The sequence below is a fragment of the Rhinoraja longicauda genome, chromosome 18 (assembly GCF_053455715.1).
Source record: "Rhinoraja longicauda isolate Sanriku21f chromosome 18, sRhiLon1.1, whole genome shotgun sequence".
Classification (NCBI taxonomy): Eukaryota; Metazoa; Chordata; class Chondrichthyes; order Rajiformes; family Arhynchobatidae; genus Rhinoraja; species Rhinoraja longicauda.
Window position 1 is genome coordinate 8,876,594 of NC_135970.1, and position 15,836 is coordinate 8,892,429.

The 15,836-nt window shown below is 46.3% G+C and overlaps 1 protein-coding gene across 7 annotated transcripts in view; it reads right to left on the minus strand.

Moving 5' to 3' along the window:
- LOC144602230 (excitatory amino acid transporter 2-like) overlaps window positions 1-15,836 on the minus strand; it is a 98,303-nt gene that overhangs the window by 30,208 nt on the left and 52,259 nt on the right. For 4 of the 7 annotated variants that reach the window (XM_078415067.1, XM_078415071.1, XM_078415070.1 and 1 more), the window contains exons 2-4: window positions 10,656-10,798; window positions 5,134-5,286; window positions 2,760-3,010 (exon numbers count right to left, since the gene is read on the minus strand). In XM_078415067.1, the coding sequence (XP_078271193.1) occupies window positions 2,760-3,010; window positions 5,134-5,286; window positions 10,656-10,788 (537 nt within the window). In that variant the 5' untranslated portion in view covers window positions 10,789-10,798. Of the gene's footprint in view, window positions 1-2,759; window positions 3,011-5,133; window positions 5,287-10,655; window positions 10,802-15,836 lie in introns of those variants that run through there. The other 3 variants (XM_078415064.1, XM_078415069.1, XM_078415068.1) reach the window with 1 other exon arrangement.

The window sequence follows — 15,836 nt, forward strand, 5'->3', positions numbered from 1 at the left end:
GGGGAGGTAAAGGGACAGGTGTTGCATCTCCTGCGGTTGCAGGGGAAAGTGCCCGGGGTTGGGGTGGTTTGGGTAGGAAGGGACGAGTGGACCAGGGAGTTACGGAAGGAACGGTCTCTGCGGAACGCAGAAAGGGGAGGGGATGGAAAGATATGGCCAGTAGTGGGGTCCCGTTGTAGGTGACGGAAATGTTGGCGGATGATTTGTTGGATCCGCTGGCTGGTGGGGTAGAAGGTGAGAACGAGGGGGATTCTGTCCTTGTTACGAGTGGGGGGAGGGGGAGCAAGAGCGGAGCTGCGGGATGTTGAAGAGACCCTAGTGAGAGCCTCATTAATAATGGAAGAGGGGAAGCCCCGTTTCCTGAAGAATGAGGACATCTCTGACGCCCTAGTGTGAAACACCTCATCCCGGGCGCAGATGCGGCGTAGATGGAGGAATTGGGAGTAGGGGATAGACTTTTTGCAGGGGACCGGGTGGGAAGAAGTGTAGTCCAGATAGCTGTGCGAGTCAGTGGGTTTATAGTAGACCTCAAGTACAACCTCAAATACACGTTAAACAAACACACGCACAGGCGTCTTCGTTCTTCGGAATGTAGACCGTCATCCACGACCTCGAGGGATGGCCACGACTATACAGAGTTTTCCCCATAGATTTGTGCAGCATGGAAACAGACCCTTTGACCTGATGGGCTTATGTCATAGAGTCATAGAGACATTGAGTCGTACAGCTTGGAAACAGGCTCTTCACACTGCCCAAGATGTCCCATCTACACTAGACCCACCTGCCTGTGTTTGACCCATATCCTTCTAAACCTTTCCTATCCAGGTACCTGTCCTTTAATGTCTTCTAATGTTATCGGACTCCTGCCTACACTAATCCAACACTAACCCCTTTGTTATTCTCCCCATATTCCAATCAACGCTCTCCCCATTCCACCACTCACTCACACACACACTAGGGACAATTTGCAGAGGCCAATTGTCGTCCCGACCTGCAGGTCCTTGGGATGTGGGAGGAAACTGGAGCACCCATGGGAAACCCATGTGGTCACAGGGAGAACGTGCAAACCCCACACAGAGGTCAGGATTGAACCAGGGTCACTGGAGCTCTGAGGTAGCAGCTCTACCACCTGCACTACTGTACCACCCCTAATTAGGTAACCTCCCATCTACACCGTAACAGCGCCATATGAGAATCAAAGCAAAATCTAGCCACAAAGATAGACACAAAATACTGGAGTAACTCGGCAGGTCAGGCAGCATTTCTGCAGCATCAAGGAATAGATGATGTTTTGGGTCGGGGGGGAGGGTGGGGGGTGGGGGGTGAGGTGGGGGCAGGGGGAGGGGAACTGGAGGCGGGAAAAGGCCACAATAAATCAGGGCTGGCAACAGGTGACCTCAGGAAGGGTGGAGTCCATAATGGCCCTTTGTTGGCTGGGGCAGGTGTGCTAACAAGAGGGATACAAGGATGTGAACGGTGGAACTAATGGGATGACTAGGGTGGGGAAGGGGTGGGGAGAGGGGAGGGAAGGGAATGCAGGAGTTACTTGAAATTGGAGAAATCAAAACTAATACTGCTGCCCAAGCAACTATGAGGTGATCTTCCTCCATTTTGTGTGTGGCCCCACTCTGACAGTGGGGAAGGACCAGGACTGAAAGGTCAGTATGGGAATGAGAAGGAGAGTTCAAATGTTTGGCATAGCATCTGCAGTTCCTTCCTACACAAGATCCAACAACGCCCTCTTCCAACTCTAGATGTCTCCATTTTTCCCTGCAGCCACCAGAATGTTACCAATGTTGGGGGAGTCCAGAACAAGGGGCCACAGTTTAAGAATAAGGGGTAGGCCATTTAGAACTGAGATGAGGAAAAACTTTTTCAGTCAGAGAGTTGTGAATCTGTGGAATTCTCTGCCTCAGAAGGCAGTGGAGGCCAATTCTCTGAATGCATTCAAGAGAGAGCTAGATAGAGCTCTTAAGGATAGCGGAGTCAGGGGGTATGGGGAGAAGGCAGGAACGGGGTACTGATTGAGAATGATCAGCCATGATCACATTGAATGACGGTGCTGGCTCGAAGGGCCGAATGGCCTACTCCTGCACCTATTGTCTATTGTTACAAGCTGCCTCTTTCCTCACTAGACGTCTTCTGACTTGGAGATTTCTCCATTCTACTCTCTGCATTCCTCCTGGAGACAACATACTCTTCCATTGTAAGGAATGTACTAAACCTATAATCTAACAAAAGGAATTATCTAAGAATCACTTACATCTCCTCCAAACAGGTCACGTTCACAAGTTCACAAGTGTAGTAGAATCAGGCCACTCGGCCCATCGAGTCTACTCCGCCGTTGAATCACGGCTGATCTCTGCCTCCTAACCCAATCTCCCGCCTTCTCCCCATAACCCTTGACACCCGTTCTAATCAAAAATTTGTCTATCTCTGTCTTAGAAATATCCACTGACTTGGCCTCCACAGCCCTCTGTGGCAATTAATTCCACAGATTAACTACCCTCTGACTAAAGAAGTTCCTCCTCACCTCCTTCCTTAAAGAGCTTTCTAAATGAGTGGTGAATAGCAAGCTTTCACCATCTCTCCCAACCTGCATTCCACCACTGGTGTTATTCATCTCCTCACAGTTCCAACCCTGTCATTGACACCCTCCTACATCTTCACCTCTTATTTTCCCTGTCATCAACCAGAGGCTTTCCAACAGCCCCTGCATTTTTTTCTTTCTTTTTGAAAACAAGTCACCAGTTTCTTACCTGTTGAAAACAGGCCTGGACCAGGTTTTCGGGAAAGAGGTTCCGGATGAGATCCAGGAAGGCATCCAAGCTGGAGACCTCGTCGTTCTTCTTGCCTTCCCCCATCTGAATCTTCAGTGCAGGATCTCCGGGGTGAATCGCCAGGACGAGGATCACACCCAGCACAGCGGCAATGATGGTGGTGGTCATGTAGTAGACCATGGCTCTGGTGCCCAGACGCCCACTGGCCTTCGCATCGAGACCAGACAGACCTCGTGAATGGTGAAAAACACATCTTTGAAAGAACACATTAATACTGGAGGACCACTGATATATATATATATATATATATATCGTCTGAGACGGCGCGTTCCAATTGTCCGTCACGCCTTATTTGTAAGGATACAACTGCAGAGAGCACAAGGGCAGGGTGGCACAGTGACGCAGCTTGAAGAGCGGCTGCCTCGTAACTCCAGCAACCCAGGTTCAATCCTGACCTCGGTCGCTACCTGTGTGGACTTTGCACTTCCTGCCTGTGACCACAGAGTTTCCTGCAGGATGCTCTCACCTCCTCTCACATCCCAAGCGCGTGCATCCAGGTTAAGTGGCACTTTAACTTGCCCTAAGTGTGTTGGTGGAGTGGTAGAATCTGGGGTAAGTTCTTAAGAAAGCAGGGAGAATAAAGTAGAATAGTGAAGGATTAGTGAAACTGAGGGGTTGATGCTTGCATGCTGAATTACTCTTGTGTCACTCAGCTAAAGGAGCACATTGTGTGGGTAGGGGGTAAGTTGGGACGTTTCTGGGGTGGCACAGTGGCACACTGGTAGGGTTGCTGCCTTACAATGCCAGAGACCTTGGTTTGCCCTGACTTTGGGTGCTGTCATTACAGAGTTTGTACGTTCCCCTTGTGACCTCATGGGTTTTCTTCAGGTTCTCCAGTTTCCCCCCACACTCCAAAGACGTGCAGGTTTGTAGATTGATTGGTTTTGGTACAATTGTAAGTTGCCTCTCGTGTGTTGGATAGAGCTGGTGTACGAGGATCACTGATTGGTGTGAACTCGGTAATCCGAAGGGCCTGTTTCCGCACTGTATCTCTAACGCCAAAGTCTAAAGTGTATAATCGTAGACTGAAGCATGACGGGGCCATTTGGCCAATCAAGTCTGTGCCTTCTCTTTATAATTTGTCCCAATTCCTGCCTTTCATTACAACCCCGTGGGATTTCTACTTTTGGATGTTGTAGACTTTGAACAATCTCGCTGAGACCACTCACAGGTAATGCTTTCCAGATTGTGAGCCCAAGGTGTTCCCCCTCACGTATATTTCCTTACACAATGAGCAAACATGTTCATTGATCTTCTCACGCTGCGTTTTCTCTACTCTTCACCACCGGGTGCAGCCCCGTTAATGTTTGACACATAACATTTGACACACGAGGGAGGAAAGGCCCCACTTGTGATGATCACTCGGTCCTGCCACCGTTCAAGTCAAGCTCCCCTGGCTCCCATCCATGGCTTTGACTCAAGTGTTGCATCCAGCACTGGACACATATTTCAGCTGGGGTCTAACCAGTCGCTGAGACTCACCTTATCTGCCTTAATGCTCCATTCTTCTGCACTCAAAGGTAAAAGAACCCAAAGGCTTTTCTCATTCATCCTGCCGTATGTAAACAGACATCTCAAAGTCACTCAGTCCCCACGCCTCTGGGCTACTTTACAGTGGCTCATCTTATTATTTTTTTCTCTGCCAGAACGCTTTACTTGCTGATGATGGGGGAGAAAATCTTACAACATTTAGGAAGCATCTAGAAGGACACTTGAATCACTAAGTGAGACTGAGAAGATATAGACCAAAGGGTGGTAAATGGGATTAATGTAGATGGGTGCCACATGGTTGGCATGGAAATTGTGAGCCGAATGGCCTGCTTCTGTTCCAATAATATGGCAATAGCCATCCACAGCACATGCCAGTTGGTTTTAATATGCACCCTCTGGTTACCAACATAATCCCAGTGGAAACATCTCCTTACCCAGCCTATTAAAATCCCTCAGTTTGTTAAAATAACTGCTCAATTCCCTTAACCTTCTCTGCACTCTGCAAGCAACTGCCTCCTCTCTAAGGCCTTGTCCCTCCACCCCCCACCCCACCCCCCCCCCCCACCCCCCACAAAGTATGACGCCCAACACTGGTGGGATTCCCGCAGGAATCTATCTACGTGATCTATAAGTTTCAGCAAGACTTCCTTGCTTTGGCCCTCTGCGGCCCCATTGGGAAAGGCTTTTGCACCTGTCCTGACATATATTTGGTTGGGCTTCATGGGAGCCATGTTTCACGTGTGTGCTCTCCATGGTTTGCTGGGTGCGCGCTTGCCCAGGGAAGCCGCGGTCAATTTCTCACCTGTGATTAAACTGGAGACGATTAACGGGAGAATGAGCATCTTTAGCATCCGCATGAGGATGTCTCCCGGGAAGGCTATGATCATGACGATGTCGGGGTGGATGCGGCCAGCATATCGCAGCAGTCCTCCAGCGAACGCACCGAATATCACACCTGTGGGGGGGGGGGGGAGAACGAGAGGTTATGACATATGGTGAAAGTATGGGAGCACTGCCTGGAATTTAGAAGGATGAGACGGGATCGCAGAGAAACATATAACATTCTTAGGGGATTGGACAGGCTAGATGTTCCCAATGTTGGGGGAATCCAGAACCAGGAGTCACAGTTTAAAAATAAGGGGTAGGCCATTTCGGACTGAGATGAGGGAAATCTTTTTCACCCAGAGTTGTAAATCTGTGGAATTCTCTGCCACAGAAGGCAGTGGAGGCCTATTCACTCGATGTTTTCAAGAGACAGTTAGATATAGTTCTTAGGGCTAACGGAATCAAGTGATATGGGGAGAAAGCAGGAACGGGGTACTGATTTTGGATAATCAGCCATGATGATATTGAATGATCGGAGGGCCGATTGACCTACTGCGGCACGTATTTTCTATGTTTCTATGTTTCTATGTCAGCCCACAATTACTTCACGCAAAAGCCACCCAAGGCAACCTGTCGATGAGGAGAAGCACAGTGGAGGAGGAGTTTGGAAGAGAAAGCCAACGTGCTGGGCCTCAGGTTATGGTGAGGAGAGGGCTGAGTCACAGAAGGCTCAATGGCCAAGGGGCCCCACAAGACTGTGTGCCCCTGAGGATGACGGCTGTTGGGAGACACTGGAGACCTGGACTGGCAATGGGCATTTGGGGGGGGGCGATTTGATTCCGTTTCATCATTGTAATGGAAATGCTCTGCATCTAAGGGATCACAATGTGGAAGAAAGCTCAAATAAACAGCCATAACCCCAAACACTGAGATGGATCCCGACATGTTCGTTAAATCACCATGACATTTGTTGATTCTGCTTGTTAACTGGGCTACAAGAGCAGGCCAGAGGCTTTGTACCCTGCATTGAGTGTCACTGCTCCAGGCCCCTTGCGTTGAGAGACTGACCGCAAGACATCCAGATCTTTGTCACCACCAACAAGGCACCGTTCAAAGAAATGACAGAGTTATCTCCACATGCCAGGATCAATGCAGCTCCTCAAGCAGCTTTTCACAATCCGGAATATAGAAGGGCTTTTTGACCAGCACCCAACACATCGCCCATTTATTCCCTCCGCCACATCTATGACTGCAAAGTGTCCTATCGATGGGATGTACTGCAGCAACTCAGTGAGCCTCTGACAGCACTCTCCCCCTCCATCCTCCGCAAACTCCGTGACTTCTACCACCAGGAAGTACATGGGTAGGAGCCAACAACCAGGTAGCAGCCAACAACCAGGATGCATCACCCCATGGTCAGCCATGACCGAGGAGGGCCTTAACTAACATGGGTAGGAGTATGGAAACGTCACCACCTGCAAATCACACGCCGCCCCGACTTGGAAATATGATGCTGGTCCTTCTTCATCACTGGGTCCCAGTCTTGGAACTCTCTCCCCAACAGCACTTTCACCAGAATGACTGCAACAGTTCAATGTGTTGTTCAAGTGGCACGGTGGCGCAGCGGTACAGTTGCTGCTTTACAGTGCTGAGACCCGGGTTCGATCCTGACTTTTTTCTCCAGTTTTCTCCGGGTGCTCCAGTTTCCTCCCACACTCCAAAGACGTACAGGTTTATAGGGCAATTGGCTTTGATAAAAATTAATTAATTGCCCCTCGTGTGTAGGATAGGGCTAGTGTATGGGGTGATCACTGGTGGGCACAGACCCAGTGGGCAAAGGGCCTGTTTCCATGCTGTGTCTCGAAAGTCTAAAGTCTAACAGCTCAACATCCCTTTCTCAAAGGTATATAGAGCCAAGATATAAATGTTGGTCTTGCCAGAGAAGCTCAATGATCCCATGAATTAATTTTAAGAAAGTATAGGCTTACATAGGTCCATCAGTAGCTGTTCAATTAAACCCATGTTTCTTTTTTTTTTAATATACAAGAAACACAATTTGCAGCTGCATTCTGACCTTTCCCTTCCTGATTTTTCCCATCCAAAGAATAATTACAGGGGTAAAATTTCCACGCATCAGTGCTCATTTTATTGATGTAAATTGAAATCAGCTGAACTGATACTTCAAATGCAAATGACAGGGGAATTAAATGTGAGCTGTGTTTCCATAAGTGTTAACACATTTCAAAAGACGAGTCCAGAAGACTATTACTGCCCGCAGGTCAAACTAAGTCACAGGGAGGATGTGGTAGTATTAGACAAAGCGCAGAAGGGATTCGCCAAGATGTTGCCTGAAGTGGAGGGCTTCCGTTAGAAGGAGACATTAGTCAGGCGGAGATTGTTGTAAGTATGATGCAAGAGGCTGATGGGCAAAGATACTAGAGAAGCAATATAGACCACTCGACCCTAAAAGCCGTAGTATGTCACGGCGCCATTTTAATCAGCAGAAACATTTTAAAAGAAAAAATATATATATCTGTGAATTGATAGATGAGATATATTCTGCATTTTAACGGTATCATCACACATACTGTTCCCCCAAAACACTGATTGCACTGTGAGAGGCAGAGTGAACGGCGGGTTTTGCCTACTAAAATGGTGGTCGTTACGCTCCTTTGCGTACTACACTTCAGTATTGGCGATTTCAACGGAGTGGTCCATCTTGTTCCTCTAGTATCTTTGCTGATGGATGACCGAAAAAATAAAAGAGGTTTATAACATTATGAGGGGCTTAGATAGTATTGATAGTCTTTTTTTTCCCAGGGCAGGGTTATCTGAAACTAGAGGACAAGGGTTTCAGGTGAGAGAAATTTGAGAGAGAAGGGCAAAATCTGCACACACATAGTGGGTAGGAAGGAACTGCGGATGCTGGTTTAAACGAGGATGAACACAAAAAGCTGGAGTAACTCAGCGGGACAGGCAGCATCTCTGGAGGCAAGGAATGGGTGACATTTTGGGTCGAGACCCTTCTTCAGACAAGCTGCCAGAGGAGGTAGTGGAGGCAGATGAAAGTACAACATTTGCAAGGCATTTGGACGTGTACTTGGTACATGTTATCGATGCCATTCATGTCTGTATAGTTAAGGCGGCTTTCAAATTGGCTTACGTTCCAATACAAGAAATTAGTTAAAATACACATCAAATTTGTTCTAATTTAGTGTAAGGATGGACTTGGAATTGAAAGGACTAGTCTTGTTCTCATTCAGCTATGGAGTGAAGAAATCCTTCAGCAAGCATTCAGAGACATTTAAAAACGATTACATTTATTTACATTTTTAAACTTCAAATAAAGGAAATACACTAAAAATATTAAGTAAGGTAAAATAATTTATAGAAGTAACGTATCTTCCTCTTTGTTTCACGTACCTAAATCCTACAAGCCTCATGAAAATCAAAGGGGGCTTACAACTGCTGTCAAAGGCTAGTTCTGAATTGGCACAAGGTTGCTTTATGGGTGGCACAGTGATACTGGTGAAGCTGCTGCCTCACAGCGCCAGAGACTCAGGTTCAATCCTGACCTCGGGTGCTGCCAGTGTGGAGTTTACACATTCTCCATGTGACCGCGTGAGTTTTCTCCGGATGTTCCAGTTTCTTCCCACATCGCAAAGACATGCGGGTTTGTAGATTAATTGACCTCTGTAAATTGCGTCTAATGTGTAGGGAACAGATGTGGGATAACAGAGAACTAGTGTGAATGACTGATCGTTGGTCAGCATGGACCCGGAGGGCCGAACGGCCTGGTTCCATGCAGTGTCTTTCAACTCAACTAAACCTAAACAAAACTAAATGTTCTTTTCCTTACTGTGTATTGGAGGGAGTGTTCTGCAAGGCGCATTCCCAAAGTCTTCCCAAAAGGGATTTCCCAGATTATTCCCAGTGGATTCCCGGAGTATTGTCGGGGAATCTCAGAAAGACCGGACTTCCAAAAGAGTCGGTGAGCCCTGGCCTTGGGGGGCGAAGGCAGGGAGATCCTGCCCTGTGACTTTGGACCATGGATTCTCATTGTAACGAAACCCACATGTGTTAAGGACAAGGAAATGAGAAGAAATAGAACCAGGAGCAGGCCATATAGCCCCTCACACCTGCCTCTCATTCAATAAGATCATGCCTTTTACCTCAGTGTCATTACCTTGCTCTAACTTCACATCCCAGGACTCCTTCATACGGTCATAAAGTCACAAGTGATAGAACCAGAATTAGGCCATTCAGCCCATCAAGTCTACTCCGTCACTCAATCATGGCTGATCTATCTCTCCCTCCTAACTCCATTCTCCTGCCTTCTCCATATAACCCCTGACATCTGTTCACATCCCAAACTTATCAATTGCCATACTGTACCTGGTGACTCCATAGCCTTTTGGATGGGGAATTCCAAATATTCACCTCCTGCTGGGTGAAGCACCTTCTTCTCCTGTCCATCCTGAATGGTTGAACACTCACTTTAAGACTACGACCACCCACCAATTCTAGACGCTGCATCCAGGCGGAATGGTCATTCTTGCATCTGCCCAGTCAACCTAATAATGAGTTTGTCTGCTTCAATGAGAGCTCTTCTCATTCTTCTAAACGTCAGTGAGCACAGTCCCAACCTGCTTAATCTCTCCTCAGAGAATATACCTTCCAGAGCCAGAACCTAAGCCACACACACACCCTCTATTAGGTTGGGAGGCTGGACCTGAGAATTTAAAAATGGGATTAATACACCGATCAGCCAAAACATTATGACTTGGAGTCAAAGAGTGCTTTTTAATTGGGCGTGAGGGTGGCTGAGTGTTTGGCATACATAATAGAACAGGATTCTTAAAATCGTTCCACATCCCATCTTCCAATATTCTAACGCATGTACATGACGTTAAAAACCCAGATATTATAACTAGTGAGGACCTATTTTTGGTTTAACTCCTGGAGGCTTATCCTGCTACTCTTCCCAATGTTATTATGCCCAATATAAACCTCTCCAATATCTTTCCACAGTGACCCAATATAGACTGGATACTCCTACTACCTCTCCAATATCTTTCCACAGTGACCCAATATAGACCGGATTCTCCCACCACCTCGCCAATATCTTTCCTAAGTGACCCAAGATAGACTGGATTCTCCCACCACCTCGCCTATATCTTTCCACAGTGACCCAAGATCTTCTCCACGCTAGTGTGTACATTGTTACATGGGACTCATCCTTTCCTTTGCAAAGGATGCCGGCTGCCTCCTTAATTGTAGAATCAGCCACAGTACACCACGACGAACCCACCCCTTCTCCTCATCTGCCATGAACTCCTGCTCCAAAGAAACGTTAGGTGCAGGGAATCTAAATATAGAAAACCATTGGAAATGTACAGCAGCGGACACACCATATTCTTGCTGTATCTCTGCCAGCACTTGTTTGAGGTTTTATTCTCTCCGTGCCCGCCCCTGGTCGGATGGTAGGAGTAGACTCACCAAACACCGTGAGAGACAGCAGCAGGTTCTTCCTCAGGTTCTTTGCCAGCCGTTTCCAGACGGGCAGCCTGATCGGAGGCTTCTCAGTCGTCAGGTTGCACTCTTCCATCCTCACCTCCACTAGCTTGGACATCCTGGCAGTGCTGCTTGGGAAACAAAACAGCAACTTGGTCACAATCGCAAGCTCAGCCAAGGTGGAATAGGCTCAAGTGGCTGAGTGGCCTCCCACTGCTCCTAGCTTGGGTGTGAGTGTTATCTGAGAATCGTGGACGGTCAAGTCAGAGTCTAGAGTATTTATTTGTCACATGCATCGAGATTAGAACAATGAAATTCCCGCTTGCTGCAACTTTACATGCACATTATTTGCAACAACACAATAAATCTATGTGTAATAAACAACAACGCAATAAATTATCAGTTATACGAGGCAACCAAACCAAATTATCAAGATAATTAATGACACAGAAGTGTTTGGCCCATTGTATCTGAGCCAATTGAGAAAGAATTGGCCAAGTTCATTCCAGCTCCCAACCAATTGATCACAGTTCTCCAAATGCACATCAAGGTTCTTTGTAACTGTGATGAACGTTCCTCCCTCTGCCAGCCTCCATCCTTTCAAGTAGTGAGTTGCAGAACTGTGCGATCAGATGCAACCAAACTTAACCACATTTCTGAGAAACTCCTTGAGCACACATTGACTACCCACCTGGTGGACAGCCACAGGCCTGCAGATCAAGCCTGAGACCCAGCTCCACAAAACCGCCACAGCACGGTGGCGCAGCAGTAGAGTTGCTGCCTTACAGCGCCAGACAGCCGGGTTCGATCCTGACTGCGGGCGCTGCCTGTATGGAGTTTGTACATTGTCCCCGTGACCTCGTGGGTTGTCTCCGGTTTCCTCCCAAAGGTATAAAGGTTTGTGGATCGAGTGGCTTCTGTGAATTATCCCTCGTGTGCAGGATAGTGCTAGAAAATGGGGAGTTTGCTGCCGGCGCGGACTCGGTGGGTCAAACGGACTTTTTTTCCGTGCTGTATCTCTAAAATCTAACGTCTAAAGTCATCGGTTCCTTCTTTCAACTACCTCTACGGTTCATCGGGCTTCTGCTGTGTGTGCACTGTGAGGCTGGGTGTCGTGAATCCAGCAAACTGCTTTGGGAGGTCTCATTTCCAACCCATTATTATTTTAATATCACCGCTGTTGTATTATTAATATGTTAATAAAAGAAGCTTAAATTATCCCTCCAGACATGGCCTTTGGGTTAACATTATATCAGGGAGACTTGCACCTTTCCCACAGCTATTATTTTATATGCGATTATATTGGATTGTTCCGTCCCTCTCGATGATTTGCACAGAGCAGAGAGAGTGAATTGACGACAGTGGAAACTAATTGCTTCCAATGACTGGCGGCCATTTAGCCCGTGTCGTGAGGATAATAACGCCAGCACTAGGCCAAGGAATGAGGACGTGGTATATGAGGGTCACCCATCAGAACGCCAGGCTGTAAAAATGTAAGAATATTTTATAAGGGATCAGCAAAAAAATTAACGTGGGCCCCTTACAGATTGAGGGAGGAGAAAGTATAAAGGAGTATGTTGTCTGTCTTCAGGGAAGGAGACATAGAAGCCCTTGTGGGAATAATGGGGAACAAACACCAGGCACGAAGAGCTCAAGGAGATCAGCATTTGTGAAGTAAAAGATATTGGAGAATACCCACATTGGCACAGGGAGCAGGTACAAACTCTATTAGTGAAATAAAAGACTGAAAGTCAACAAATCCCCAGGACCTTCAGTGGTATATGAGGGTCACCCTATCTAGCTCATTCAAGAGAGAGCTAGATAGAGCTCTTAAGGATAGCGGAGTCGGGGGTTATGGGGAGAAGGCAGGAACGGGGTACTGATTGAGAATGATCAGCCATGATCACATTGAATGGAGGTGCTGGCTCGAAGGGCCGGATGGCCTACTTCTGCACCTATTGTCTATTGCACATTTGAATCATGGAAAAAGTGGTGGCTGTGATAGTGGATGCTATAGTGGATCCAGAATTCCATAGAATTTAAAACAGTCCCCATAGATTAGAAGGGAACAAACGTAATCCCACTTTTTAAGGAAGATGGGAGAGGGAAAAGGCCAATTAGCTAACTGATGTCAGTCCTGGGGTGAATGTTTGAAACCTTTGCTAAGAAAGTGGTTGCAAAAGACTGAGAAGATAATAATATGACTGGGCAGAGTCAATGTGCAGGAAGGAACTGCAGATGCTGGTTTAAAGCGAAGATAGGCACAAAAAGCTGGAGTAACTCAGCGGGTCAGACAGAGTCAGGCAAAGTCAACATGGATAAATGAAAAGATAATAATTTTTGAGCTGTAACCCAGCTAAATACATAAGGCCAACCAATTGATGTGATGCACACCAACTTTGAACTTGGTGGGCATGGACAAAGTGTGCTGAAAAAGGGCTCTTGCCTTGTTTCCTTGTAGCTTCATGACTCCCTGACTCTATCATTCTGAATCTCCCTGTGGTTTTAGTTTTCAAAAGACTCTGAAAATCACAGGAAAGTAACAACCATAGTTTCCATACAGATAGAAACAAAATGCTGGATAACTCAACGGGTTAGGCAGCATCTCTGGAGAAAAGGAATAGGTGGATTACGAACACTGCCACGTACAAATGAGCTCCCAAAAGATTGAATTCAAGAGCCTGACATACATATATATGTTTGTTCCTGCAAACAGCAGAATAAGTTTCCTCTTGTCCTTCATTTTTAGTCTTTCTTTCTTCCTGGTCTGATATCATTTTGATGCCGTTCACTCCAATGCTGTAGAGGTGCAAGTACCACACGGGTGACATTTGTGATATTTGCAATTTCCGAACAAAATCGACTTATGAACATGTGTAAAAACAGAACCTATTAATTCCCAGGGATGGTCTGTACCTACTTACAATAGCAAGCTAAGATCAGGGAAACTGTTTGAACTGGGAGACTGAGACTAAGCAGGCTGGTCTATCGTGGGAGACGTGTCAGTATGGTTGCTCAGTGCTGGGAGGCTGAAGCCATGGGGTGCACTGCTGGGCATCTTGTTATTTTCCTCTATCCCCTTGCTGTGCTATCGGAGGGATTGAAGGCTTCCATTTCTATTGGTGAACAATGTGGTACAGATACCATCTGGTGCTCCTGAAGAAGGTGAGGCACTGAACATAAGGTAACAAGGTATTGTTAATGCAGCCAGATCAACTGCACAGGGAAGCTCAGGGGCAATGTTTAATTGGAAGGCTTTATTTCACCCACACATTGCTGCAAATGAGCAAAGGAAATCGCACAGACCTCAGCAGCTTTAACCACTCTTTTTGTCCACCCACCTCCATCTTCCCATTAACTAATCCAAACTATTCCTATTAACTCACTATGTCCTCTCACTTAATATGCAAACATTTAAAAATTAGGCATATTAGTTACTACTTTTTCTTCATTTGGTAATTTACATTGAGTTGTGAGCAATGCTAAATAAACTTGTGTAGGAAGGAATTGCAGATGCTGGTCTATAGACAATAGACAATAGGCAATAGGTGCAGGAGTAGGCCATTCGGCCCTTCGAGCCAGCACCGCCATTCAATGTGATCATGGCTGATTATTCTCAATCAGTACCCCATTCCTGCCTTCTCCCCATACCCGCTGACTCCGCTATCCTTAAGAGCTCTATCTAGTCTACATCAAAGATAGACACAAAATGCTGGAGTAATTCAGCGGGTCAGGTGGCATCTCTGGAGAGAAGGAATAGATGGCATTTCTATTCCTTCTCGAAACCCTTCTTCAAACTGAGAGTCAGGGGGGAGGAAAACTAGAGGTATGAAAAGGATCTGAGCCTAAATAATCTCGCACAGACTAATACTCTGATGTAATTTAGGGCTTCACCAGGAGTACAGCTAAAATGTGCATGATTTGCTTTCTCTATCTGTATCAGAATTGGTCATAGTCTGAGTCATAAATCTATGATGTTGGCTCAATTCTCTCACCATTAGCACAGCCTAAACCTGCTCGACATGTCCCATTGTCCCGCTATTAGCAACATGTAACATAAACCACGAATCATTCATTACCAGCCCCAGTTATCCATGTCTCCCCCTATCACAGATATTCCACATGTCCTTTCCATCCCTCACTCCCCCTTCTCTGCAACCTAAAGCAAACTTGTTTTCTCTCATCGTAGCTCTGACAAAGGATCATTGACCTGAAACGTTAACTCTGTTTCTCTTCCCACATATGCTCCATGACCTGTTTTTTCCAACTTTTTCTTTTTGTTTCAAATTTCCAGCATTTGCTGCTATTTTATTTCTTTTTCACACATTTTGTAAACACTGGATGGACAGAAAAAAAAAGGAACCAATCAATCTATTTGTTGTAATTTATGTCATTTGTTGATATTTGTCTTTGTCTATTTTGTTGTGATTTGTGTGTTGCCTGTAATGTTTGTGAAATACTCTCAGGTTAGGTGGATCCCCGTGAATAAAGGAGGTTTGTGTCATATTGCAAAGTCACCATTACACCAAGAAACCTACAAACCAGTGAAAGGGTTGTGCAACTTTGTAAAGCTCGGGGTGGCAGCAGAGTGCACTCTGACCTCTAGTCCATACAGTCAAAGTATCACTACCCATCCGTCTGTTATCGCCAAATTATTTTAATCTAATTTGCTATCATTAGCGTTTTCCACAAGTTTTAAGCTCCATTCTTTCCATTTTGCATGTCCAACTATGTCCAAGCAATGTCATATATGAAAGTCACCCTGGATTTATAATGTAGACCATAAAACAGTGCAGCACAGGAACAGGCCTTTAGGCCCACAATGTGTTGTGCCGAACATGATGCCAAGTTAAATTACTCTCCTCTACCTCCACATGATTCATATCCCTCCATTCCTTGCGTATTCATGTGCTTATCCAAAAGCCTCGTAAGAAACATGGAAACATAGAAAATAGGTGCAGGAGTAGGCCATTCGGCCCTTCAAGCCAGCACCGCTATTCAATATGATCATGGCTGATCATCCAAAATCAGTACTCCGTTCCTGCTTTCTCCCCACATCCCTTTGATTCCGTTAGTGAACGGAAGACCCAGAAACAACGTCACGATTGTTTCTGCCTCCATCACCATCCCTGGCAGTGGCTTCCAGGCACCCACCGCGCTCTCTAT